The sequence below is a fragment of the Pristiophorus japonicus genome, chromosome 3 (genome assembly GCF_044704955.1).
Source record: "Pristiophorus japonicus isolate sPriJap1 chromosome 3, sPriJap1.hap1, whole genome shotgun sequence".
In the NCBI taxonomy this organism is placed as follows: domain Eukaryota; kingdom Metazoa; phylum Chordata; class Chondrichthyes; family Pristiophoridae; genus Pristiophorus; species Pristiophorus japonicus.
This window is the reverse complement of record NC_091979.1, coordinates 178,022,387-178,050,130: the sequence shown is the minus strand read 5'-3', so window position 1 is coordinate 178,050,130 and position 27,744 is coordinate 178,022,387. Positions and strand designations below refer to the sequence as shown.

General features: G+C 45.8%; 1 protein-coding gene across 2 annotated transcripts in view; it reads right to left on the bottom strand.

Moving 5' to 3' along the window:
• Positions 1–27,146, bottom strand: part of ndufa10 (NADH:ubiquinone oxidoreductase subunit A10) — a 99,595-nt gene extending 72,449 nt beyond the window's left edge. The window contains exons 1-4 of one of the 2 annotated variants that reach the window (XM_070874880.1): positions 27,038–27,146; positions 20,145–20,313; positions 7,419–7,634; positions 2,917–3,003 (exon numbers count right to left, since the gene is read on the bottom strand). In XM_070874880.1, coding sequence (XP_070730981.1) covers positions 2,917–3,003; positions 7,419–7,634; positions 20,145–20,313; positions 27,038–27,085 — 520 coding nt within the window. In that variant the 5' untranslated portion in view covers positions 27,086–27,146. Of the gene's footprint in view, positions 1–2,916; positions 3,004–7,418; positions 7,635–20,144; positions 20,314–25,088; positions 25,196–27,037 lie in introns of those variants that run through there. The other variant, XM_070874881.1, reaches the window with a different exon arrangement.
• Positions 27,147–27,744: the final 598 nt, after the last annotated feature.

Here is a 27,744-nt window from a genome sequence, read left to right as displayed (position 1 = left end):
CCGTTTTGTTCTTTTTCTTGGGTTGCCCTCCACTTTTCCTCATCTCCTTTGTCTTCTGCTTTTGTCTCCTTTTTGTTTCCCTCTGTCTCCCTACATTGGTTCCCATCCCCCTGCCATATTAGTTTAACTCCTCCCCAACAGCACTAGCAAACACTCCCCCTAGGACATTGGTTCCAGTCCTGTCCAGGTGCAGACCGTCCGGTTTGTGCTGGTCCCACCTCCCCCAGAACCGGTTCCAATGCCCCAGGAATTTGAATCCCTCCCTGCTGCACCACTGCTCAAGCCACGTATTCATCTGCGCTATCCTGCGATTCCTACTCTGACTATCACGTGGCACTGGTAGCAATCCCGAGATTACTACTTTTGAGGTCCTACTTTTTAATTTAGCTCCTAGCTCCTTAAATTCGTTTCGTAGGACCTCATTCCTTTTTTTAACCGATGTCATTGGTACCAATGTGCACCACGACAACTGGCTGTTCTCCCTCCCTTTTTAGAATGTCCTGCACCCGCTCCGAGACATCCTTGACCCTTGCACCAGGGAGGCAACTACCATCCTGGAGTCTCGGTTGCGGCCACAGAAACGCCTATCTATTCCCCTCACAATTGAATCCCCTATCACTATCGCTCTCCCACTCTTTTTCCTGCCCTCCTGTGCAACAGAGCCAGCCACGGTGCCATGAACTTGGCTGCTGCTGCTCTCCCTTGATGAGTCATCCCCCTCAACAGCACTCAAAGCAATGTATCTGTTTTGCAGGGGGATGACCACAGGGGACCCCTGCACTACCTTCCTTGCACTACTCTTCCTGCTGGTCTTCCATTCCCTAGCTGGCTGTGGATCCTTCTCCTGCAGTAAGAGCAACTCGCTACACGTGCTACTCACGTCGTTCTCAGCATCGTGGATGCTCCAGAGTGAATCCACCCTCAGCTCCAATTCCGCAACGCTGGAGGCGGATACATTTCCCGCACACGTAGTCATCAGGGACACCGGAAGTGTCCCGGAGTTCCCACATGGTACAGGAGGAGCATATCATGTGACCGAGCTCCCCTGCCATGACTTAACCCTTAGATACACTTAAACCGATCTAGTGTCCTTCTGTACCCTGACACTTGCCTTGAAGCTTTGGATCGGACTGCCCGTTTCGCAGAACACCTTCGGATACTTCTTGATAACCTCATCCATTGATGAAAATCTGGCTTCCACATAGAAAATCTTACTCCAATCCAGCTTCAGTGAGCTCAACCAATTTCTTCCTAGTAAGGCCGGCTTGTCTCCTTTCACTACTATTGGAGGCAAGTTCTGAAATTGATCATTATATTTCACCAGTACGGTGATACGACCTACCAGAAAAATTTTCTCTCCCGAGTAGCCTCGCAGCTCTATCTTGGATTTCTCCAGTTGGAAATCACGCAATTTGTCGCGATATAGTGATTCCGGTACTACACTCACAGATGCACCCGTGTCGATTTCCATTGGTATCTTGAATCCCCGCAATATCTATGTGGATTTTGATGCTTTCCAAATCACTGTCCGTTAACCTCGTGCTCCTGATGACATGTAACTCTAACATCTCCTCGTCCTGTTGTTGTTCTTCCATGCTATGTAGTCTCTTGGGATTTCTACTCATAGCTTGGAACGCTGGTTTCATAGCTTTAAAAACTGGTTTACTCTTCAGTCGGCCTGCCTTCGCAAGATGCCCAGTCTTCCTGCAGAAGAAACACTCTGCCTTCACATGTGGACAACTTTGAGCAATGTGTTGTCCCAGGCACCTATAGCACGACTTTGATGCTCTGTTAGAATTTCCAGTTTCTGAGACTTTGGGCCCTCATCGTCTTTTACTTTGAACCTGCAGGTGATTTACCTCGGTTGACTGACGACCGGAATCATTATTTAATTCTCAGGAATATTGTTCGGCCATGCTCATTGACCTCGCTGTCTGACAAGCAATCTCAAAAGTCAAGTCACCAGCGTCAATAACTTCCTTCTGATCACATCATTTTTCACCCCACAAACAAAACGATCCCGTAATGCTCGGGTTTGAAAGTTTCCAAAATTACAGTGCATCGATAGCTTTTTTAATGTAATGATGTATTCACTGATACTTTCATCAGTCGTTTGATTCCGAATCCCGAAACGATAGCTTTCAGCAATTTCTAATGGTTTGGGGTTATAGTGCTGCTCCAGCTTCGTTAAAATCTCTTTAAGCGTCGTGTCCTTTGGCTCATCAGACACAAGCAGATTTACAAGGGTTTCATATAATGTCGGACCTGCCTCCGATAAGAGGATCGCTTTCTTACGTTCCAACACAGCCCGGTTCTGGATTGCATTGTCTGGAACTTCGATTATGTTATTTGCAGTGAAATACATTTCTAGCCGATCCACATATGATTTAAAACGTTCCCGGTCGTGTCTATATTCACCCAAATATCCCAATACACCTGCCATTTTAATCTCTAGCTGTTCACACCGTGTGCTGTATTTTACCTCAGATTTTTGTCGCTTTTTTCAAAGACAGAAACTTCCAAAGTCTCTCTGTCGGCTGGCTGAATCTTTCACCAACAAAATTTCAGCTTTAAATCATCCAAAAAAATCCCATCTCAATCGCCAAATGTGATATATTCAGAACACAGCACACACAGCTTCCCAATATGGCAGGCAGCTCTCTCGGAAGTCTCCAGAAATCTGCCTGGGCTGCTTATTATTCACCCTGCACTTGCAGTACACAATACGTCCACATCCACAATGTGGAGCTACAAACATTACAAGCTTACAGACATTACAGCTGTAAAGCTCTTTGGGATCTTCGGTGATCGTGAAAGGCACTATGTAAATGAAAGTCTGTCTTTCCTTTACTTCATTTTTCTCAGCAATTGGGAACACAGAGTGCAAAGACCTTCCTGCTATAAGGTGCTACTTACACTGCTTCCGGATATAGCCTTGTTTGTACATCGCTTCGAGGAAAACGTAGTCACTGTAGGGCGACCGTTCCAACACTACACCTTGCCCTACAGGTGCACAAACATAAATAGATCAACTGTTAACAATTTCTATCCTGTTAATTGGCTGCACCATGATATAACTGATAGAACACTTTTGATTTATGTTACTGTAGCTTCTACTTGGATAAACTATTTATATCCCTTTTAATTGTCATGACCCTTGCATCTGGCATCAAAACTTCAGTTTGTTGGTCTGCCCTCAACAACAAGGGTATACATTTGGTTAGGGTGCGGCAAAAATGGCCAGGTTTCCTGCTGCTGATTGCCATCTAGCCAACACCACTGAAAATTCTGATCTGCGGATATCAGTGGATGATAGGAACAGGGTAGGCTGTTTTGCCCTCTATTGCTGAATTGTGGTAGACATGCACTGTCTAGGCTCACACACTTCAGCGAGCTACCTGAAGGCCAGCAGCAGCCTTGGAACAACACCCCAGCAAGTCAGTAATTTATGCTAAAATAGTGAAAATGTCCTAATTTACAATGTCAGGCATTGTTTGCTTTAAGCCGTGTGACCGCGCTGTGCTCTGAAGCACCCAACTCACCAGCTTTTAAATAGCAAAAAACATGCATGCGCGGTATTATGAAGGGGTCGCGCACCCAAATTAAGTGTTTGTAGAAGCACTGGCAGCCTTGGGTTGCACAAAATATTCTTTACACCAAGACCTCCCAATTTACAGTAGCAAAGTGGAACATGGGAATAGGCCATTTTCGCCATTCAAGGAGATTGTGGCTGATCTGCATCATAACTCCATCCACCTGCCTTGACTCCATATCCTTTTAATCCTTTTCTATCCTTGGCAAGCAAAAATCTATCGATCTCAGATTTGAAGTTATTAATTGAGCTAGCTTCTACTGCTTTTTGTTAGGAGACACTTCCACACTTCTACGACCCTTTGTGTGAAGAAGTGTTTCCCAACTTCTCCCCTGGCTCTGATTTTAAGGTTATGACCCCTTATCCTAGACTCCCACACCAGTGAAAAAAGTTTCTCCCTATCAATTCCTTTCAAAATCCTAAAAACTACAATCAAATCACGCCTTAACCTTCTATATTCCAGGGAATACAAGCCTAATTTATGTAATTTATCCTCAGATTCTAACCCTTGGAGCCCTGGTAACATTCTGGTGAATCTGTGCTGCACTCCTTCCAAGGTCAATATATCCTTTATATTGTGGCCAGAACTGTACATAAGAACATAAGAAAATGAGAATCTGTATCACTGTAGCTACCAACTTTATATGTATTATCCGTACTAATTTCAAATGTATTAACTCTTTCTAAAATGGCCGCTCATGGTTATTGCTGACTCTTGAGATCTCACTGCAGGGGAGAACAATGAGTGATTTGTTCTTGTAAAACAACCTTGAGGGACCGTGAATGTGAATGTAGCAACAGATGTAGGAATAGTCAGAGAAGCAGAACTATGTGTGCTTTCCTTGTCTGCAAAACAAGGATAAGCTGGAGATGACTTAATCTTCTCTCATGATTAGGGGCATTGCTTAATTAACTGTGTAAATGACTAATTTAGCTTGTATCTATGCCACGGTAGCTGATGTGATAGGACAATGAAAAGGGGTTGTACCATTCACGAACTGTATAAATGTATTGATTTTGTAATGATTTTTGCTTGCTCTGATGGATTCGACAGACTCATTAAGTCGGTGCCCCTTTATCAGAGCAATACCTCATCGATGAAGCCTGAATAAAGTTAGTCTGAACTAAACTTTAAAGTGTTCGAATCAGTGTATTCGCTGAAACAGATTGAGGGAAAAGAATCCGTATCAACATTAGGAGCAGGAGTAGGCTAAACAGCCCTTTGAGCCTCCTCTGCCATTTAGTACGATCTTGGCTGATCCGATCATGGACTCGGGTCCACTTCCCTGCCTGCTCCCCATAACCCCTTATTCCCTTATCGGTTAAGAAACTGTCTAATTCTGTTTTAAATTTATTCAATGTCCCCGCTTCCACAGCTCTACGAGGCAGCGAATTCCACAGATTTCTAACCCTCTGAGAAAAGAAATGTCTCCTTATCTCAGTTTTAAATGGGCGGCCCCTTATTCTAAGATTATGCCCTCTAGTTCTAGTCTCCCCCATCAGTGGAAACATTCACCTTGTCGAGCCCCCTCATAATCTTATACGTTTCGATAAGAGTACACTGTCCTCCAGATGTGGCCTAACCAGGGCTTTGTATGCCTGCAGTAAAACTCCCTTCCTTTTGTATGCTAACCCTCTAGTTATAAAGGTTAACATCCCATTAGCTTTTTTGATTATGTTTTGTACCTGACTACTAAATTTTAGTGCTCTGTATACATGGACCCCTAACATTTTTTTGAATCTCTACTGTCCCTAGCTTGTCACCATTTAAATACTCAGATCTATCCTTTATGGTCCAAAATGGACGGCCTCACATTTACTTGCGTTGAAATCTGTCTGCCACAGTTTCGCCCATTCACTTAATCTATCAATGGCTCTTGATAATTTAATGCTCCAATCTACACTACTTGCTATACCACCAATTTCTGTGTCTTCAACAAATTTGGATATATGGCTCTCTATTGCGTTATGTAAGTCGTTAATAAATATAGTGAATAGTGGAGACCCCCATACAGATCCCTGGGGACACCACTAGTCACATACTACCAATTCGAGTACATACCCATTACCCCTACTCACGGACTTCCGCCCCCTCACCAATCTTCGAACCAAGTCAATAATTTGCCTTCAATTCCACGAGCTTTAATTTTAGCTAACAGTCTCTTATGTGGAACTTTATTGAATGCCTTCTGGAAGTGCATATAAACAGACATTCCCCTATCTACTACTTCCTCAAAAAATTCAATTAGCTTCATTAGACATGGCCTACCCGTTACAAATTATTGTTGACTCTCTCAAATCAGCTCAAATTTCTTTGTGCTCAGTCACTCTGTCCTTAAGAGATTCCAATAACTTCTCCACAACAGATGTTAGACTAACAGGTCTATAATTTCCTGGTTTCTCTCTCTCGCCTTTCTTAAGTAACATTTGCAATTTTCCAATCTAATGGGAACATTCCTGAATCGAGAGAGCTTTGAAAGCATCTGTAATTTACTTACCTACTTCCTTTAAAACCCTGGGGTGGAAACCATCAATCCTGGGAATGTCAGTCTTGAGCACCATTATTTTTTTCTAATACTAAATTTAATGTAAGCCAGAAAACGGCGAGTTCCAGTTCTTGACTCATTATTAATTTCCCTACAATATCAGGTATATTATCCTCTTACATGAAGACTGACACAAAGTAATTATTTAATAAGTCTGCCATTTCCTTATTTTCATTTGCAATATTACCTCCATCTGTTTTTAAAGGGCCCCTATTACCTTTGACTACCCTGTATCTTCCAATATATTGTAAAACTGTGTGTTAATCTTCATATCCCTCACAAGTTTCTTTTTGTAGTACTTTTTACCAGCTCTTACTATCTTTTTTTGTCTTCCTTTGCTGTTCTTTATATCCCAGTCGCCTGGATCTACACTATTCTTTGTACTTTTGTATGCTCTTTCCTTTAGTTTTCAGTTCTCTCTCACCTCTTTTGTCAACAATGGTGGTTTTATTTGGTAAGTAGAGCACTTGCTCCTTAGGAGTATATATTACAGGTCCTGTAGTTTTACCCGGTAACAGTTTTGACCAGTTTGCTGTTGTCAGTCTCTGTCTCATCCCATTAAAGTTAGCCGTACCAAAATCTAGAATCTTAGTAACTGTGCTAAGTTTCTCCTTTTCAAACATAACATAATATTCGATCATATTATGATCACTGTTAGATAAATGTCCCCTTACTGTTAGTATTAAGACAGATTTAATTAATCTAAGTCTAGTATGGCCTGCCCTCTTGTTGGTTCTGGAACATGTTGCTCCAGAAAACTATCTTGAATGCATTCTAGAAAAATTCACTCGCTTTCTGACTTGAACTATTCTGCTCTTCCCAATCTATAGGAAAATTAAAGTCTCACATTAAAACAACTCTTTTTAATCTCTGAAATAATACATTCTGCCACTTCATTGCTGCTATCAGGAGTGCCAATACATTCCACCAACCTATATGGGGACTGAAGACTCAGCCACATGATCCACAGCACATAACACTTTGACAAATAACCTAGTTTTACTCAACCAAGACAACCAAAAATCAAATTTCCATAGTGAAATAATACATTTCATTTCCAAATTACAAGATGATGAATGAAGAAAGTAAAAGTCTCGAGAGATAAAACTCAGAACATCTATAAATACTAATCAGTAACCAGAGAAAGGTAAATTCATAACTGTTCTTCGGTATTTTACTCGACTAATTAGGCTCACCTTTAATGGAATCTAATCTGGAATATTTAGGTTTAAACTACTAGAATTTGCAAGAAAAGTGAGCAATTTTTTTCAAATTCTCACCTGTTTGGAGAAGGTGTTCCAGCGCGTCAGAGTATTGCAGTGTGCGAAGATGATACATCCAGGCCTGCAGCCGGTAGGAATTGCCATCCGAGCATTTGGGATCAGTATAGAACTTTTCCACGCTGCAGTTACCATTGAATTGGGCACTTAACTGCTGGCCATCGCCTGTCTTCCAGTCCCAGTAATGGACATCAACCTCAGGGATGTATAACATGCCTCAAGAAAGCAAAGTGATAAATTGCAGTGAAAACTCAGTATTTAAAGAAATAAGGAAAGATCTTGCATTTATATAGCATATTTCACATCTTTAAGACATCTCAAAGTACTTCAGAGCCAAGTACAGGTTGAACCTCCCTTATCCATAACTCCCTTATCCAGAACCATTCCCGGCCACCGAGTGGCACATGCGCAGAACTCCGATATGAACAAATTCAAGTCCTTCCTCACTGCCCACTCCCGCAATCGCTGGCCTGACCCCGTGATTCACCACACCCCCACCACCTCCCACCATCCCATGATCTCTCTGCAGCACTCCCAACCCCAAAGCCAGCCAGCCCCAATATCCCCTTGCTCAGCACCTGCACCATCCAATTTAACGTGACCACCCCTCATCTTTTGGATGAGAGGTTAAACAGATGCCCTGTCTGCCCTCTCTGGTGGATGGAAAAGAACCCATGGCACTATCCAAGGAAGAGCAGGGATGTTCTCCCCAGTGTCTTGGCCAATATTTATCCCTTAACTATCACTAAAACAGATTATCTGCTCATTATCTCATTGCTGTTTGTGGGACCTTGCTGTGCACCATTGACTGACACCATCCCCTACATTACAAGTAACTATACTTTAAAAGTATTTAATTGGCTGTAAAGCCCATGGACACAGTGCCCCCTCCCATTACACTCCTGTCATTGCTGAGCTCACTAGCAGTCCTGATTCTCCCCCCGCCCACCCCGGGGGACCTCCATTGAGTCAAATAAACCGCCTACCTCCCCTCAGGCGCCGAATGCAACAGCCCGTGGCTGGGGCCCTTCCTGGAGATTGTACGCGAGATGTTTGGTGTCAAGCATTAGTTACTAAACACGATGTTATTAAATATTGTCTCTAAACATAGATGTTATAACCATGCATCCATTGTGGATACAAACCATATTAGCATATAACGTTAGAATCTGTTGTCTTTCTGTAATAGTACTTAGTCAATTAGCTTATGCCATGATCTGGTCACGTTTGCAGAGAAAGATATCTAAAAATCAATCTGAGCAGAGGCACACCGGAGGAAGCCCTGCTTAGCTACAGCTGCTCAGTGACTTGAAGGAAGGTGCTGCAGCACTGTGGACAGCCATAGTTGCTCTGCCACCTGTGGTGGTGCAGATCCCGTTGTTGCACCACGTGAGTAATGTGTAAAGCAGTGGTAAACCAGTGGTAAATCAAAGTAATGTAACGGCATTTCATTATAATATATGAATGATGTTGTGTTATGCATGAAGTTTCTGTACTACTCTCAGGTTAACAACATAAGAACATAAGAAATAAGAGCAGGAGCAGGAGGAGGTCATTTGGCCCTTCGAGCCTGCTCCGTCATTTAATAAGATCATGGCTGATCTGATCATGGACTCAGCTCCACTTCCCTGTCCGCTCCCTATAACCCTTGACTCCCTTATTATTCAAAAATCTGTCCATCTCCACCTTCAATATATTCAATGATCCAACCTCCACAGCTCTCTAGGGCAATGAATTCCATAGATGTATAACCATATGATGTAATCATATATGTAACATCTCTCATTCACATTTATTGCAGTAGTGTTGCTCCGCCTACGTATGCCAGCGCAGAGCAAGCATTCCCATGTCTACCCTTCTGTTCAAATAAGCTCAATTATGTTTTGCAGGTCCCCAGACTTCCGAGGCGCCAAGGGAGGCCGCACCTTTCCCATTGCAGGTGGTCATCACCACGGGTGAGGAGGAGAAAGAGAAAGAGAAAGAGAAAGAGAAAGAGAAAGAGAAAGAGAAAGAGAAAGAGAAAGAGAAAGAGGAGGAGGACAAAGAAAGAGGAGGAGGAGGCCAAAGAAAGAGGAGGAGGAGGAGGACAAAGAGGAGGAGGACAAAGAGGTCAAGGAGGAGCCAATGTCATCTGTTGTCCCTGCGGCCACGTCTTCATCAACAGATGAAGTAGCGGGGCTAAGCGGCTTGCAGCAGGCGACTCCAAGGCGGACAGTGCCCACACTGACCCCACGGAGGTTAAGTCGGTGAGGTAGGCACGCGCTGCGGGGCAGATCCTAACAAGGACATGGCCGCACTGTCAAGGGCGAGCGTCGGCATCGGTCGAGAGCTCCTCCAGGCGATTGGTAGTTTGACCGGAAACATTGCCGCAATGTCCGCTCGAATAACGGCGGTCATGGAACGCATAGTTGTGGCAATGGGCCAAACGACCGACGCTGTCCATGCCTTGCAGCATGCGATAGTGTCGGGAGACGGCACTGCACTGTAAGGTGCCGTCCCACCAACCACCCGAACAGATGTGAGTCAGGAGGAAGAACTTCCTTCTGGCTTGGAAGAGGTTTCTTCCGAAACGTCTTCTCCTCCAGCCACTGAGGGGATTCTGCCAACGCCACTCCACCCCCACAGCAGCAGGCCTTGAGGTCCGCTGCTGCAAGACATATTGGTGTCATTACTCAGGGATTAAAACAGGGGATTATGACGGTGGGGGGGGGGGGCCAAGGGTTCGAAGGGAAGCGTGGCCACAGGTTTTGCGGGGGGGGGGGGGTTAATATTGTTAGTTCTTGTTAATAAATGTTCACGTTATTGTTGTGTTGTGTTGTGTTAAAAATGTTGTTGAATGTTCGGGGTGGAGGTGGGGGGGTGGTGTTATATATTTCAGTTAAAAATTTTTGCATTTGTCTTTCATTATTAAATTATTTTATTTAACTTTACAATTATCCTGAAGTGTCTTCTAATAACGTAAGCTAAAACATGAATACAATGGTTGGAAACAATGGCCATGGCCAGGCCAGACGAGGCAAGCATTAATGCATTACAGGAAGGACGTGATTGCACTGGAGAGGGTATAGAGGAGATTTACGAGGATGTTGCCACGAGTGGAGAATCTAAGCTATGAGGACAGATTGGATAGGCTGGATTTGTTTTCAATGGAACAGAGGAGGCTGAGGGGAGACCTCATTGATGTGTATAAAATTATGAGGGGGCCTAGATATAATGGATAGAAAGGGCCTATTTCCCTTTGCAGAGGGGTCAACAACCAGGGGGCATAAATTTAAAGTAATTGGTAGAAGGTTTAGAGGGGAGTTGAGGGGAAATTTCTTCACAGAGGGTTGTTGGGGTCTGGAACTCACTGCCTGATAGAGTAGTAGAGGCAGAAACCCTCACATTTAAAAAGTACTTAGATGTGCACCTGAAGTGCTGTAATCTGCAGGGTTACGGACCTAGAGCTGGAAAGTGGGATGAGGCTGGATAGCCTCTTGTTGGCCGACACGGACATGATGGGCCGAAATGGCCTCCTTCCGTGCTGTATGCTTTTATGATTCTATGAATGATGAAACTACCGCAACTGTAACCGTCACCAATGTAAGTTCACGCAAAGCATTCATTTATGAGTTGCTGGCGCAAGACTTTTGCAGCTGCGTAACTACCACGGGGCCTTTCTAGTCTTGCGGGAGAGGGGGCATGGGGGCATGGGTTCATCGTCAGGCTGATTGTCCTCTCCGAGGTCCTCGTCATCCTCCTCCTCCCCTCTCTCCTGAGGTGGACCAGCAGTCCCATCTGGCAATTGTTGTCCTCTCTTCATAGCTAGGTTATGCAACATGCAGCACACCACAATAAACTCAGCGACCTGAGTGGTCCAGGCATCTGCAGCACTCCTTAAGAACTCCAATTGTCTTTCCCATGACATTGCGTGTAGCTTTATAGCTTTCATTGTAGCGCTTCTCCGGCTTCTGTCTGGGGATTACCTGGGGGGGGGGGTGGGGGTCATGAGCCAGCTAGCAAGGCTATATCCTTTATCTCCCAGCATCCAACCACAACCTTGTGGCTGATTCTTAAACAGGTCAGAAACAGTGCTCTCACGCAAGATGTGCACATCAAGGATGCTGCCTAGAAACTTAGCATTTACTGCCATGATTATTTGGTTGTGGTCGACAACGAGCTGCACATTCAGGGAGTGGAATCCTTTTTGGTTCTGAAACACCTCCGCATCTTGTAAAGTTGCTCGCAGGGCGATGTGCGTACTGTCTATTGCTCCCTGCACCTTGGGGAAGTTTGCTCTTCGCGAGAAACCCAAAGCCCTCTCAGTCTGTGCCTCCCTGGTCATCGGGGAGTTGATAAAGTCCATCCTGCGTGCGTAAAAAGCCTCAGTCACCTGTCGAATGGAGCAATGTGTGGCAGGCTTAGAGATACCGCAAATGTTGCCAGCTGAGGCCTGAAAGGAGCCCGATGCGTAGAAGGAATGTGCCGCAATCACCTTAACCTCAACGGGCAATGCAGTCCTGATGGTGCTGGTAGACTGCAGATCTCCCTTAATTAGCTGGCATATCTCACCGAAGACCTCTTTTCGGAAGCGCAGCCTCCTAACACACGTGTTATCAGACAAGTTCAGATATGATTGCTTTTCCCTGCAAATGCGTTGGGTGTAAGGTCTCCTCCTCCGCAGCAGTCTGCCATCTCTTTGATTGGACACATAATGCTCTTCAATATACCTTCTCCCATCTTCAGTCTGCAGCATGTGATTAGTGACCAATACTGATAGAGAAATTACAGACCCCATCACCATAAATCGCTATAAATGCCCTTAATTTGTTCTCAATAGATACAAATGTGATTAGATGATTGGCAAGAGTCAAAAAGGCCCTTAAATATCACTCACAAATTGATTCTCATTAGAACTTGAAGCAGCCTTTCAGTATTAGATCCTCTGACATTCAAAATGGCGTCCGTAGTGCCGAGTACTGCCGACTTAAGGTCAGGTGAGTGCAGCTTTTCTCCAGCGATCTTTTCGGTGAGCGATCAGCTCGGTGAAGTGTGGACGATATGGCGAAAGTTGTGGTCGGCAATCACCTTAGGCCCTACTTTCCACTTTTCAGTAAAAATGGGCAATAGTCTGCTTATATGGGCGATGATGTGCCCAAAGTCTAACCCCATATTTTTCTGCACTGAACTGCATCTGCCAACTTATGCTTTCCTTCAATCTCGAATTCTTCCTTACTTTTCCATGCCCCCTTAATTTAATCAACGAACTTCAGGATGATCCTTCGTGTGTCGAGGTCATTTATTATTTATATTTATATTTATATTTATATTTATATTTATAAAGAGGTCTCCGGACGGATCCCTGGGACATACTATAACACACGTCCAGCAAAGCTGAAAACATCTATATACCCCTATTCTTAGCTTTCTATCCTCGACCCCTTCTATCCATTCATGTAGCTACATTCCGTTAATACCTTGCATCTTAATTTTGGCAACACATCTTGTGACAGCTTTTAAAATGTTTTCTAAACCATATATAGACCATTTATTGCATTCTGTCTATATCGGTGATTTCATCAGCAGATGCAATTATGTAACCTAATGGCCCGGCATATTCCTCACTCTACCATCATCAAGCCAGGCGACCAAAGCTGGTTCAATGAGGATTGTAGAAGAGCATGCAGGAGCAGCAACAGGCATACTTGAAAATGGGGTGCAAACCTGCTGAAGCTGCAACACAGGATTATATGCATGTGGAAGCAGCATGCTATAGCCAGAGTTAAGCACTCCCACAACCAATGGATCAGATCGAAACTCTGCAGTCCTGCCAGAGTCATGAATGGTGTTGGACAATTAAACAACTAACAGGAGGAGGTTCCATGAACATCCCCATCCTCAATGATCTTCCTCCATCTTCAGCCAGAAGTGCCAAGTGGCCTCCTCCTACAGTCCCCCAGTATCACAGATGCCAAACTTCAACCAATTCGATTCACTCCACATTATACCAAGAAACGGCTGAGCGCACTTGGGTACAGCAAAAGCAATGGGCTCAGACGATATCCCGGCTGTCGTGCTGATGACCTATGCTCCAAAACTAGCTGTGCCTCTAGCCAAGCTGTTCCAGTACAGCTACAACACTGGCATCTACCCAGAAAGGAAAACTGCCCAGGTATGCCCTGTCCACAAAAAGGAGTACAAATCCAATCCGGAAAATTTGTGCCCCATCAGTCTACTGTCAATCATCAACAAAGTGATGGAAGGTGCCGTCGACAGTGCTATCAAGTGGCACTTACTCACCAACAATCTGCTTACCAATGGTCAGTTTGGGTTCCACCAGGACCAGTAGGCTTCAGACCTCATTATCCAAACATGGACAAAAAAGGTGATTTCCATGAGTGTGAGTGACTGCCCTTGATATCAAGGCAGCATTTGACCAAATGTGGCATCAAGGAGCCCTAGCAAAAGTGAATTCACTGGGAATCAGGGGAAAACGCTCCACTGGCTGGAATCATATCTAACACAAAGGAAGATGGTTGTGGTTGTTGGAGGCCAAACATCTCAGCCCCAAAAGATCACTGCAGGAGTGTCAGCTGTGGCTTAGTGGGTAGCACACTCGCCTCCAGGAACTTGAGCACAAAAATGTAGGCTCCCGTGCAGTGCTGAGGGAGTGCTGCACTGTTGGAGTTGCCGTCTTTCAGATGGGACATTATGCCGAGGCCCCGTCTGCCCCCTCAGGTGGACATAAAAGATCCCATGGCACTATTTAGAAGAAGAACAGGGGAGTTATCCTCGGTGTCCTGCCCAATATTTATCCCTCAATCAACACAACAGAAACAGATTATCTGGACATCATCACATTGCTGTTTGTGGGAGTTTGTTGTGCGCAAGTTGGCTGCCGCGTTTCCCACATTACAACAGTAACTATATTCCAAAAGTACTCCATTGGCTGTAAAGCGCTTTGAGACGTCCGGTAGTCACGAAAGGCACTGTATAAATGCAAGTCTTTCTTTTTATTCCTTGGGGCAGTGTCCTCGGCCCAACCATCTTCAGTTGTTTCAATGAACTTTGCAAGGGCAGAGGTGGAGATGTTCGCTGATGATTACACAGTGCTCAATTTCATTCGCAGTCCTCAGATAATAAAGCAGTCTGTGCTCGCATGCAGCAAGACGTGGACAACATTCAGGCTTGGGCTGATAAGCAGCAAGTAACATTTGCGGCACACACGTGCCAGGCAATGACCATCTCCAACAAGAGAGTGTCCAGCAACCTCCCCTTGACATTCAACGAGATTGCCATCACCAAGTCCCCCACCATCAACATCCTGGGGGTCAACATTAACCAGAGACATAGAAAACATAGAAAATAGTTGCAGGAGTAGACCATTCGGCCCTTCGAGCCTGCACCACTGGACCAGCCACATAAATATTGCTGCTACAAGAGTAGGTCAGAGACTGGGTATTCTGCAGAGAATGACTCTCCTCCTGACTCCCCAAAGCCTTTCCACCATCTACAAGGCACAAGTCAGGAGTGTGATTGTGATGAGTAAATTGTGGCTGGCTAGTGCCTTCAACATTTTCCTTCAACAGTGATGATTTTACTGTTGTCCTTGAACTTTTCCATAGTGCTTTGTCCAAGAATATAGGCCCACCAGCCATAGAGCAGCTTTCTGTGGCAACATTCCAGCCCAACATGACTTATTATCCTCCCACTGCACAATAAGGGGGCACAATCTCAGGATAAGGGGTCAGCTATTTAGGACTCAAAAGGTTGTGAATCTTTGGAATTCTTTACCCCAGAGGGCTGTGGATACCCAGTTGTTGGGTATATTCAAGACTGAGATCGATAGATTTTTGAACTCGAAGGGAATCAAGGGATATGGGGATAGTGCGGGAAGGTGGAGCTGAGTACAAAGATCAGCCATGATCTTACTGAATGGTGGAGCAAGCTCGAGAGGCTGTATTGCCTACTCCTGCTCCTATATTCTTATGAATAACAGCCACCATCAATTGACTACATCTGCCTGTGAAGGTATTTCCTGCTGGGTCCAGGGTAGGTGTAAGTTCCTCCCTGCAGAAACCTCCCGCTCCTCGCCGGCCTCTGGGCCTCCCACTCCTCGCCAGCCTCCGGGTCTCCCGCTACCGAGTGCATTGCTCCCTTGCGCCCCGCTGATTTCGGATTCGGCTCCAAACTGCGTTTCCGACCTCTGCCCGCTCACAGCCCTCGTCCGGGCAGGTAAGTGATTGGTGAGTATCTCTCTTTCTCTTTTGTAATCAGATAAGTTCAATTGGAGGGATGGCAGGGAAGCTCAGTCCTGTGGAGTGCATGTCCTGCGGCATGAGGCAAGTCCTGGATGCTTCGCGCAGCCTAGACAACCATGTGTGCAGGAGGTGTCTCCAGCTTCAACTACTCAAGCTCAGCGTTTTGGAGCTTGAGCAGCGGCTGGAGTCACTGCGTTGCATCCTCGAGGCTGAGAGCTACGTGGATAGCACGTTTCAGGTTTAAAAGCATGCAGAGGGGAAATGGGTGAACACCAGATGGAGGAAGAACACGAGGCAGATAGTGCAAGAGTCACCTCCCCCTCCCCGAGATCATTTCACTTTCCAACGAATACTCTCTTTTGAGCACTGGTGAGGGTGATGGTGCTTCTGGGGAGTGCAGCCAGAGCCAAGTCCAAGGCACCACGGGTGGCTCAGCTGCACAGGGTGGGTGGGGAGGACAAAGAATAAAAGAGCTGTAGTGATGAGGGATTCACTAGTTAGGGGAATCGAGAGGAATAGAGAGGTGTTTCTAGACGTGACTCCAAGATGGTATGGTGCCTCCCTGGTGCCGGGGTCAAGGATATCGCACAGCGGATGCAGAACATTCTGAGGTGGAGAGGGTGAACAGCGAGAGACATAGGTAGAAAGAGAGATGAGGTCCTGCAGGCAGAATTTAGGGAACTGGGAGAAAAATTAAAGGGTTGGACCTCAAAGGTAGTAATCTCCGGGTTACTACTAGTGCCACATGCCAATGAGTACAAGAATAGAAGGATAGAGAGGATGAACGCGTGGCTGGAGCATTGGTGCAGGAGGGAGGGCTTTAAATTCCTGAGGCATTGGGACCGCTTCTGGGGAGATGGGAATTGTACAAACCGGACAAGTTGCACTTCAACAGCGCCGGGACCAATATCCTCAAGGGGAGTTTTAGTAGTGCTGTTGGAGAGAGTTTAAACTAGCTTGGTAGGGGGATGGGAACCCGAGAACAAATTCAATAGGGAAAGAAGTAAAGCTGAAATTGCAAAGCAATAATGTAGAAAGTGAATTTGTAAGACAGAGGAAACAAGGGTTCGTAAGTAGTAATCAAGGAGGTCTTCCTGTGCTAAATGGTATATACCTGTACTTCAATGCAAGGCGTATAGTGAATAAGGGGGATGAGCTAAGAGCACAGGTAGACACTTGGGAGTATGACATTCTTGCCATTAGAGAGGCATGGCTGAAGGAAGGGCAGGTTTGGCAGATCAATATTCCTGATTACAGGATTTTTAGACAGGACAGATAGAGGGGTAAAAAAAGGGGGGTGGGGTATTGATTAAATAAACTATTACTGCTGTGAGGAGGGATGGTATGTTCGAGGGGTCATCAAAGGAGGCCATATGGGTCGAACTGAAAAATAAAAAAGGGGCAATCACACTGCTGGGCATGTATTATAGACCCCCAAACAGTGGGAGGAGGGAGATAGAGGAGCAAATATGTAGGCAGATTTCTGTGAAGTCCAAAAACCGTAGGGCAGTAATAGCACGGGATTTCAACTATCCTAATATTGATTGGGACAAATATAGTGTGATGGGTATAAAGGGTGCGGAATTCCTAAAATGCATTCAAGATAACTTTTTTATGCAACAAGTCCAACACGGGAGGGGGCAGTTCTGGATTTAGTTTTGGGGAATGAAGCTGGGCAAAGGGAAGAGGTATCAGTGGTAGAGCACTTGGGCACCAGTGACCATAATTTAGTCAGATTCAAGGTAGTTATGGATAAGGACAAGGATAGACCAGGAATAAAAGTCCCAAATTGGGGAAAAGCTAACTTTGCTAAGTTGAGAAGTGATTTGGCCACAGTGGACAAGAAACAGCTACTTGAAGGTAAATCAGTGTCGGAACAGTGGGAGGCCTTCAAGGAGGAGATCTAGAGGTCTCAGGCCAAACACGTGCCCTTGAAGAAAAAGGGTGGGAATAACAATTCTAGAGCCCCCTGGATGTCTAGGGACTTATAGGGGAGGATAAACAAAAAAAAAGGGAAGTTTATTTCATATACCGATAGCTAAATACTGTAGAATCTCTGGAGGAATATAGGAAGTTCAAAGGTGAAATTAAAAAGGATATTAGGAATGCTAAGAGAGAGCATGAAAAATGATTGGCAAGTAAAATCAAGGAAAACTCAAAGATGTTCTATAAATATATTAAGAGCAAGAGGATAACTAAAGAAAGGGTAGGGCCTATTGGAGACCATGAGGGTAATCTGTGTGTGGAGGCGGAAGATTATGCTTCTGAATGAATACTTTGCGTCTGTTTTCACAAAGGAAAGGGGCAATGTAGATACTGCTATCGAGGAGGAGTGTGAAATTCTAGACGAAATAGACAGTGAGAGAGGAGGTATTGGGGGGGTTTGGCAGCTTTGAAAGTGGTTAAATTCACAGGCCCAGATGAAATGCATCCCAGATGAAATGCTGTTGAGCGAAGCAAGAGAGAAAATAGCTGAGGCTTTGACCATCATTTTCCAGTCCTCTTTGGATTCAGGACTGGAGGACTGCTAATGTGGTACCCTTGTTTAAGAAGGGAGAAAGGGATAGGCCGAGTAATTACAGGCCTGTCAGCCTAACCTCAGTGGTGGGAAAACTATTGGAAAAAATCCTGAAGGATAGGATAAATCTACATTTAGAAAGTCAAGGATTAATCAGGGACAGTCAGCACGGATTTTTTAGGCGAAAATCGTGTTTGACTAACCTGATTGAATTTTTCGATGAGGGTCGATGAGGGTGGCGGGTACGAACACCCTCATCGACCCTCATCGTGCATACGAACTTTAGCAAAGCTTTTGATAAGATCAACATGGCAGATTGGTCACGAAGGTAAAAGCCCATGAGATCCATGACAAAGTGGCAAGTTGGATCCAAAATTGGCTTAGAGGTAAGAAGCAAAGGGTAATGGTTGATGGATGTTTGTGTGACTGGAAGGATGTTTCCAGTGGGGTTCCGCCAGGCTCAGTAGTGGGTCCCTTGCTTTTTGATTTATATTTGAAAAAGGGGATATGATTAAAAAGTTTGCAGATGACACTAAAATTGGCTGTGTGGTTAATAATGAAGAGGAAAATCATGGACTGCAGAAGGATATCAATCTACTGGTCTAGTGGTCAGATCAGTGGCAAATGGAATTTATTTTGGAGAAGTGTGAGGGAATGCACTTGGGAAAGCCTAATATGGAAAGTGTATACACATTAAACGGTAGTGTAGATGAACAAAGAGACCTTGGAGTGCTTGCCCACATAGTCCTGAAAGTAGCAGGCCAGGTGGATAAGGTGGTTAAGAAGACAGACGGAATGCTTGCCTTTATTGGTCGAGGCATAGAATACAAGAGCAGGACGGTTATGCTTAAATTGTATAAAACACTGATTAGGCCACAGCTGGAATACTGCGTGCAGTTCTGGTCGCCGTATTATAGGAAGGACATGACCCCTCCACCAAGGGAAATAGGTCTTTTCCAACCATTATATCTAGTCTCCTCAAAATTTTATACACCACAATGTGGTCTCCCCTCAGCCTCCATGATTGTACTGGAGAGGGTGCAGAGGAGATTTACGAGGATGCTGCCTGGAATGGTGAATCTTAGCTATGAGGACAGATTGGATAGGCTGGGTTTGTTCTCCTTGGAACAGAGGAGGCTGAGGGGAGACCACAGTGAGGTGTATAAAATTGAGGGGACGAGATATAATAGATAGCAAGGACCTATTTCTCTTGGTGGAGGGGTCAATTACGAGGGGGCATAGGTTTAAGGTGGTTGGTGGAAGGTTTAGAGGGAAAGCTTCTTCACTCAGAGAGTTGTGAGGGTCTGGAACTCGCTGCCTGGAAGGGTGGTGTAGGCAGAAACCCTCATTTAAAAAGGTGCTTGGATGTGTACTTGAAGTGCTGTAACCTACAGGGTTACGAACCTAGAGCTGGTAAGTGGGATTAGACTGCATAACCACTTGTTGGCTGGCGCAGACACGATGGTAAGTACATCATGGAATCTAATAGTCAGACTGATCTCCTCGACTAGTTTTGATCGCCTGGCTGATTCGGAGAGGAATTTTTCCAGATTTTTTTTCCCCAACTGGCCTGGGTTTTAAACTGTTTTTTTTCTTTCTCCCAGGAGATCGCATGGCTCCGGGTGGGATGGAGTACAAAATATTGCGATACATGGGGTATCGCAGTTGTGTGGGATGGACTGGTTGGGCCGGATGCTCTTTCCATGTCCACTATTGTTCATTGGTTTATACGTAACCCTCAGGGCTGCTGAACGAGGGCCGTGGCTCTTTGTTGGCCGGCGCGGACACAATGGACCAAAATGGCCTCCTTCTGCATTGCAAATTTCTATATTTCTATGTTGCTATCTGTAAATTGAGCCACCTAACATAGGACTACACAGAGCAAAACAGATAATACAAGCACAAATAATGGAGGAATATCCAACAATAAACTTTGCTGTGTGAATCATAAGAGTCCCAGCAATTTACCTAGTTTTTGAGCTATATTTTTAGCGACGACACCTTTTCCAGAAGCCAGGTTTCCTTCAACAGTGATGATTTTACTGTTGTCCTTGAACTTTTCCATTGTTCTTTCTCCAAGAATATAGGCCCACCAGCCATAGAGCAGCTTTCTGTGGCAACTCACATGGATCCGAGCCTGGAGCACAGAACAGACAAACACAGGTTGAGATATATGCAGGAAAACATTCCCTCTCCTCTCTATACAGTGCTCTTTTAGCAGCTGGCCATTGATACTTGCTCAGTGGTGTACAGCAAATCATAAAACATTCCTTACTACTCCACCACAATTTATGGGATTCACATTGGTATATTAGTGCATTCACCAAGATTGTATCAAGGAAGGGCATTCTTGCCCACCCTGATACTTAAAGGGTTGACGGTGGATAGGCAATGGCGAACATTTAAAGATCACATGGATGAACTTCAACAATTGCACATCCCTGTCTGGAGTAAAAATAAAATGTGGAAGGTGGCTCAACCGTGGCTTACAAGGGAAATTAAGGATCGTGTTAAATCCAAGGAAGAGGCATATAAATTGGCCAGAAAAAGCAGCAAATCTGAGGACTTGGAGAAATTTAGAATTCAGCAGAGGAGGACAAAGGGCTTAATTAAGAGGGGGAAATTAGAGTACGAGAAGAAGCTTGCCAGGAACATAAAAACTGACTGCAAAAGCTTCTATAGATATGTGAAGAGAAAAAGATTAGTGAAGACAAACGTAGGTCCCTTGCAGTCGGATTCAGGTGAATTTATAATGGGGAGCAAATAAATGGCAGACCAGTTGAACAAATACTTTGATTCTGTCTTCACGAAGGAAGACACAAATAACCTTCCGGAAGTACTAGGGGACTGAGGGTCAAGTGAGGAGGAGGAACTGAAGGATATCCTTATTAGGCGGGAAATTGTGTTAGGGAAATTGATGGGGTTGAAGGCCTATAAATCCCCGGGGCCTGATAGTCTGCATTCCAGAGTACTTAAGGAAGTGGCCCTAGAAATAGTGGATGCATTGGTGATCATTTTCTAACAGTGTATCAACTCTGGATCAGTTCCTATGGACTGGGGATAGCTAATGTAACGCCACTTTTTAAAAAGGGAGGGAAGAGAGAAAGCGGGTAATTATAGACGGTTAGCCTGACATCAGTGGTGGGGAAAATGTTGGAATCAATTATTAAGGATGAAATAGCAGCGCATTTGGAAAGCACTGACAGGATAGGTCCAAGTCAGCATGGATTTATGAGGGGGAAATCATGCTTGACAAATCTGCTGGAATTTTTTGAGGATGTAACTAGTAGAGTGGACAAGGGAGAACCAGTGGATATGGTGTATTTGGACTTTCAAAAGGCTTTTGACAAGGTCCCACACAAGAGATCGGTGTGCAAAATCAAAGCACATGGTATTGGGGGTAATATACTGATGTGAATAGAGAACTGGTTGGCAGACAGGAAACAGAGAGTCGGGTTAAACAGGTCCTTTTCAGAATGGCAGGCAGTGACTAGTGGAGTGCCGCAGGGCTCAGTGCTGGGGCCCCAGCTCTTTACAATATACATCAATGATTTAGATAAAGGAATTGAGTGTAATATCTCCAAGTTTGCAGATGACACTAAGCTGGGTGGCGGTGAGAGCTGTGAAGGGGACGCAAAGAGGTTGCAGGGTGACTTGGACAGGTTAGGTGAGTGGGCAAATGCAATGCAGATATGTGAGGTTATCCACTTTGGGGGCAAAAACACGAGGACAGAATATTATCTGAATGGCAGATTAGGAAAAAGGGAGGTGCAACGAGACCTGGGTGTCATAGTTCATCAGTCATTGAAAGTTGGCATACAGGTACAGCAGGCGGTGAAGAAGGCAAATGATATGTTGGCCTTCATAGCTAGGGGATTTGAGTATAGGAGCAGGGAGGTCTTACTGCAGTTGTACAGGGCCTTGGTGAGGCCTCACCTGGAGTATTGTGTTCAGTTTTGGTCTCCTAATCTGAGGAAGGACATTCTCGCTATTGAGGGAGTGCAGCGAAGGTTCACCAGACTGATTCCCAAGATGGCTGGACTGACATATGAGGAGAGACTGGATCAACTGGGCCTTTATACATTGAAATTTAGGAGGATGAGAGGGGATTTCATAGAAACATACAAGATTCTGACGGGCCCGGACAGGTTAGATGTGGGCAGAATGTTCCCGATGTTGGGGAAGTCCAGAGACAGGGGACATAGTCTTAGGATAAGGGGTAGGCCAATTAGGACTGAGATGAGGAGAAACTTCTTCACTCAGAGTGTTAAGCTGTGGAATTCCCTGCCGTAGAGAGTTGTTGATGCCAGTTCATTGGATATATTCAAGAGGGAGTTAGATATGGCCCTTACGGCTAAGGGGATCAACTGGTATGGAGAGAAAGCAGGAAAGGGGTACTGAGAGAATGATCAGCCATGATCTTATTGAATGGTGGTGCAGGCTCGAAGGGCCGAATGGCTTACTCCTGCACCTATTTCCTATGTTTCTAAATCCTGAACAAGAGGATGGATAGGCTCTTTGCACCCAAGCAGTCATCAATGCTATTCTGAAACCAACCATTAGGGGGATATGTTAAACATGGTCAAGTTAATCACTCGACCTTGTTCTCAGCTGTGGCTCAGTGAGTAGCACTCTCACCCGAGTCAGAAAGTTGTGGATTCAAGTCCTGCTCCAAAGACTTGAGCACGTAATCAAGCTGGGACAGCAGACCAAGAACTGAGGGAGTGCCGCACTGTCGGATGTGCTGTCTTTCGGATGAGACATTAAACCGAGGTCCCGTCTGCCCTCTTAAGTGAATATAAAAAATCCGATGGCACTTTTTCGAAGAGCAGAGAAGCAAGAGGCCAGAATTGGAGCACAGATATCTCGGAGGGTTACAGAGATGGAGGAGGCTACATAAATAGGGAGGGGCAAGTCCATGGAGAGGTTTGAAAACAAGGATGAGAATTATAAAAATCGAGGCGTGGCTTAACCAGGAGCCAATGTAAGTCAGCGAGTACAGAGGTGATGGGTGAAGAGACTTGGTACGAGTTAGGATACGGGCAGCAGAGTTTTCGATGAGCTTAAGTTTATGGAGGGTGGAAGATGGGAGCCCAGCCAGGAGTGCGTTGGAATAGTTAAGTCTAGAGGTAACAAAGACATGGATGAGGTATTTAGTTTTATATACTCGAGTGTGGGGACATTCCAGTATTTAGTTGCAAATACATAACTATCACATGCATCCAATCACTAATCACACACTCAAATAGGATGCAGGAAAAAGAATCATAATTAAATTCTTAGTCTTTAAATCACAGGAAAAATTGAACTCGGGGCTCTTAAATCATATAACAGAAGCAAACATCTAACCAATACTTAGCAGAACAGCTAGAAGACCGACTGCATGGTTTACTGGTCTGGGACCAGCACACAGGAATCTACTGATGCCAAAACCATGATTATAAAAGGACATGGTTCCATTCTGGTAACAGAGGTTCTTGATTTTCCATTTTTAACAAGTTTCCAGTTTTTATTGTCTTAGGACAAAAATGCCAAGACCCTAGCTCTGGAATTCCCTCCTTAGATCTCTCCACCTCTCTTTTCTCCTTCAAGATACTCCTTAAAACCTTTATCTATTATTTTCTGATTTGTTTACATAGCACTTTGTTTCGCTAGCTATGTATGCACCAATATAAAACATTGTTTGCAATGATAGAACTTCACGTGGCTGTTACTGTCTTTCAGAAGTTAAGGGGGGGGGCGTTCCCAGGAGGAGTCTGTTAATATTTGCATGGGGTCCCCCACAGAGAAAGATTTATCAATGAGACAGTGGAATGAGGTATCAGTTTGTAAATGAAAATTGAGAACTGTTCGCTCAACACAAATCATGCATCACTACTGTAATTAAACAACTAATTAAATCCAAACTGGAGATGTGAATCAGTCTACATGATGGAGTTTGGAAGAGCAGTAAGCTGATGCATGCAACAGTTGTTTTCAACCATTATAATCCTTTATCATAGGGACAGGAGTCTACCATTCAATCAGAGAATAGATGATCCCTAACTCAGCTCCATTTACCTGCCTTAATCATTGGATGCTGGATTATAACAATACAAGACATAACTTTCAATGTCCGAGTAGGTAAATGGACACGGGCCAGGTTCTAACCCTGGTCTGTGCTGCTCCAGCCAATATCGATTGGGGTGCTGGAACTGGCTTCACCTCCAGTGTTTGTGGGAGGTGAGCAGGAAAGACCAGGCTCCCACTCCAGTGTGCCTGCTGTAAGCACACATGTGGGCACCAACTGAGAGCAGAAGCAGCCCCAACCCCCAGAATCAGGTAACAACTCACTGTACAAAATACAAAACATCTGTGTCTTTCTGTCAGCAAGAGAAGGATACTGAGCACTGGGCGGGCGGGGGAAGAGGAGACTGGAGAGGGCAGCATGAGGAAAAACAGAAGGCACTCAAAGAAGGACGGTGAGGTTTTTGAAAGCAGGCAAAGCTGTGCAAACTGGGTATCGAATTACAGCAGATAACGCACTAGCTGAATGAACAATGCTAGTGAAACAGTGGATGCCAGAAGTCCAGCAGTCAAAAAGCTGGAAAGAGTATGCATGTAGAAGTTACAAGGCAGGAGAACACCAATTTGGTGGCCATGGAGGGGTGAGAGAGAAATTTAAGAATGGCAAGAATTTATTCAGTTTTATACACTGCCAAGGAAGCCAGTGGAGCTTGGGGAGGACCTGGGAGGGAAGGACTCGATGGAGGACTGCGCAGCCCATTCAAAAGTGCACGCATGTGCGTTTTTTTTCTATTTAAAAGCTGACTCACTGGTTACGCAGGATCCGTGGAGCACTGCGCAACCATACAGCTTAAAGGGAATGTTCCTGGGATGACAGCCCGGCCTAGTTACAAAATACGCACTCACCTTAAGATAACAAGAAGGGTGACTAGCAAAACTTGTTAGTCCATTAACACAGGATTACAAGGAAGGGCTTGAAGTTAAGTGAAGTGAGTTTTAACTGTCACTCTGTTCACATGCTGTCTGTAAAATAAAGTGGATTAACAATTTATATCCGGCATCATCTCACGAAAAATGTATTTGGTTTGCTTACTGAAAGGTTCAAGAAGCAAAGGGATACTATTGTTAACACTGGGTTAGATATTGGACAATACAGGAACACTCCTGAACACAAGATCCTCAGGTCGCTTATGAGAGTGACCAGAAGTGTTCATCCGAAGGCAATATTGAAGACAGACCCAAAAGGGAGATATTGGAGCAGAGGCAGGCAAAGTTGCAGAGGTGGAAGAAAGCGATGAAGGATGCAGGCTGTTGTACTCGGGGTCCAAAAGGACACCAATTCCAAAATCAGTTCGAGATGCTGGCCAAGGACAAGGAAGGATGATGGATTGGATGCAAAGGGGTATGTGGTACTGACAGGAGTCAAAGACTGCAACTTCCATTTTTACCAATGTTCATTCAGCTGAACCAAATGATTGCTCTTCCAGGCCTTGATATAGGAGAGCAAATGTAACCTGGGAACACTGAGCTTCGAGCATCAAACACAAGAAGCAGTTACTTGGATCATTGATCGCTGAGCCAGCTGCTCCATTGTGATGCTATTTATACATTATCTGATCTCAGGAAACATTTCTCAGCAGGCTAAAATGTTGCACATTCAGGGGAAGAGCCCCTCTCACCTTCCTCCAGGGACACCCCTCTCTCTCTCTCCCCTTCCCCCAGTGACCCCTCTCCCATTCCCCAGTGACCCCTCTCTCTCCCCTTCCTGCAGTGAGCCCCCCCTCGCCCCTTCCCCCCCAGTGAGCCCCCCCTCGCCCCTTCCCCCCCAGTGAGCCCCCCCTCGCCCCTTCCCCCCCAGTGAGCCCTCTCTCTCTCACCTCTTCCTCCCAGTGACCCTTCGCTCTCTCTCTCTCGCCCCTTCCCCCAATGACCTCGCCCCCACCTCCCCCCAGTGACACCCCTCGCCCCTTTCCCCAGTGATCCCCCTTGCCCCTTCCCCCACTGGCCCCTCACTGTCTCCTTCCTCCAGTGACCCCTCCCTCCCTCCCCCATGACCCACCCTCGCACCTTCCCTAGTGACCCGTCTCTCTCCTTCCCCAGTGACATCTCTCTCTCCCCTTCCCCAGTGACCTCTCTCTCTCTCTCTCCCTCCTTCCCCAGTGACCCCTCTATCTCCCCTTCCCCAGTGACTCCTCTCTCTCCCCTTCCCCAGTGACCCCTCTCTCTCTCTCTCTCTCTCTCTCTCCCCTTCCCCACTCTCTCTCCCCTTCCCCAGTGACCCCTCTCTCTCTCTCTCCCCTTCCCCAGTGACCCCTATCTCTCTCTCCCCTTCCCCAGTGACCCCTCTCTCTCTCCCCTTCCCCAGTGACCCCTATCTCTCTCTCTCCCCTTCCCCAGTGACCCCTCTCTCTCTCTCCCCTTCCCCAGTGACCCCTATCTCTCTCTCTCCCCTTCCCCAGTGACCCCTCTCTCTCTCTCTCCCCTTCCCCAGTGACCCCTCTCTCTCTCTCTCCCCTTCCCCAGTGACCCCTATCTCTCTCTCCCCTTCCCCAGTGACCCCTCTCTCTCTCACCTTCCCCAGTGACCCCCCTCCTTCACCCAGTGACCCCTCTCTCTTCCCCCCAGTGCACCCCCGTTCTCCCCTTCCCCCAGTGACACCTCTCTCCCTCCCCTTCCCCCAGTGACCCATCTCCTCCACACACCCCCGGATCCCCCAGTGACCCATCTCCTCCACCCTCCCCAATCCCCCAGTGACCCATCTCCTCCATCCTCCCCGATCCCCCAGTGACCTCTCTCCTCTCACAGCCTGCCATACTGTGCCATGCACGGCCTGCCCCCAGACCCCCGGTGCTCACCGCCTCTCCCCTCAGGCCCCTCAGGCCCAGCAATCGCCGCGCCGCCATTTCCGGGTCCTCGCTGGCTCGGTGGCAGCGCGCGCAGCTCGACACAGGCGGCCGCTCCGTGCCTGCTCTGCTCGTGCCGCCAGTCACTCGGTGCAATGGGCACCGTGCAGCGAGAGTCAGCACTGCGCCGTGTTCCTGGTCAATGTCATTGATTTGCTCAATCTGCAGTCCTCACAGTTGTCTGATTTTAACAGCTGTGACGGAAATGAAATTCAATGTATCTGGTTTTGAACACATTAAATAACATTACGTGGGGGGAAGTTTGATATTATTCACAGGGAATGATTTCAAACATACTTGGAGAATTGAAAAGTGATCGCACAAAGGGCAGCTGGCTCGGTGTTTGGGACACTTCCCTCAGGGGATGTGTCGGAAGTTCAGCTCAGCACCAATACTTCTAAACCACTATCTGGGCTCGTACTCAATAAAGGAAAAGAGCGCATTCAACCCCCTGTGCAGTGCTTGTTATCCCTTGTGTATCTCTAATGGACGCGTTTATTTGTACTGTCAAAATTGTCAACATGCTCCATCCACTCTTGCTGATTGGTCCCCTTGGAGGATACGCCACACCCTGAAGTTTCACAGGAATGTGTCACTGGAACCGCCGATCCCAAGGTCTCACTGACTTTGCAAATTGTAACTCGATTCACTTTGACATC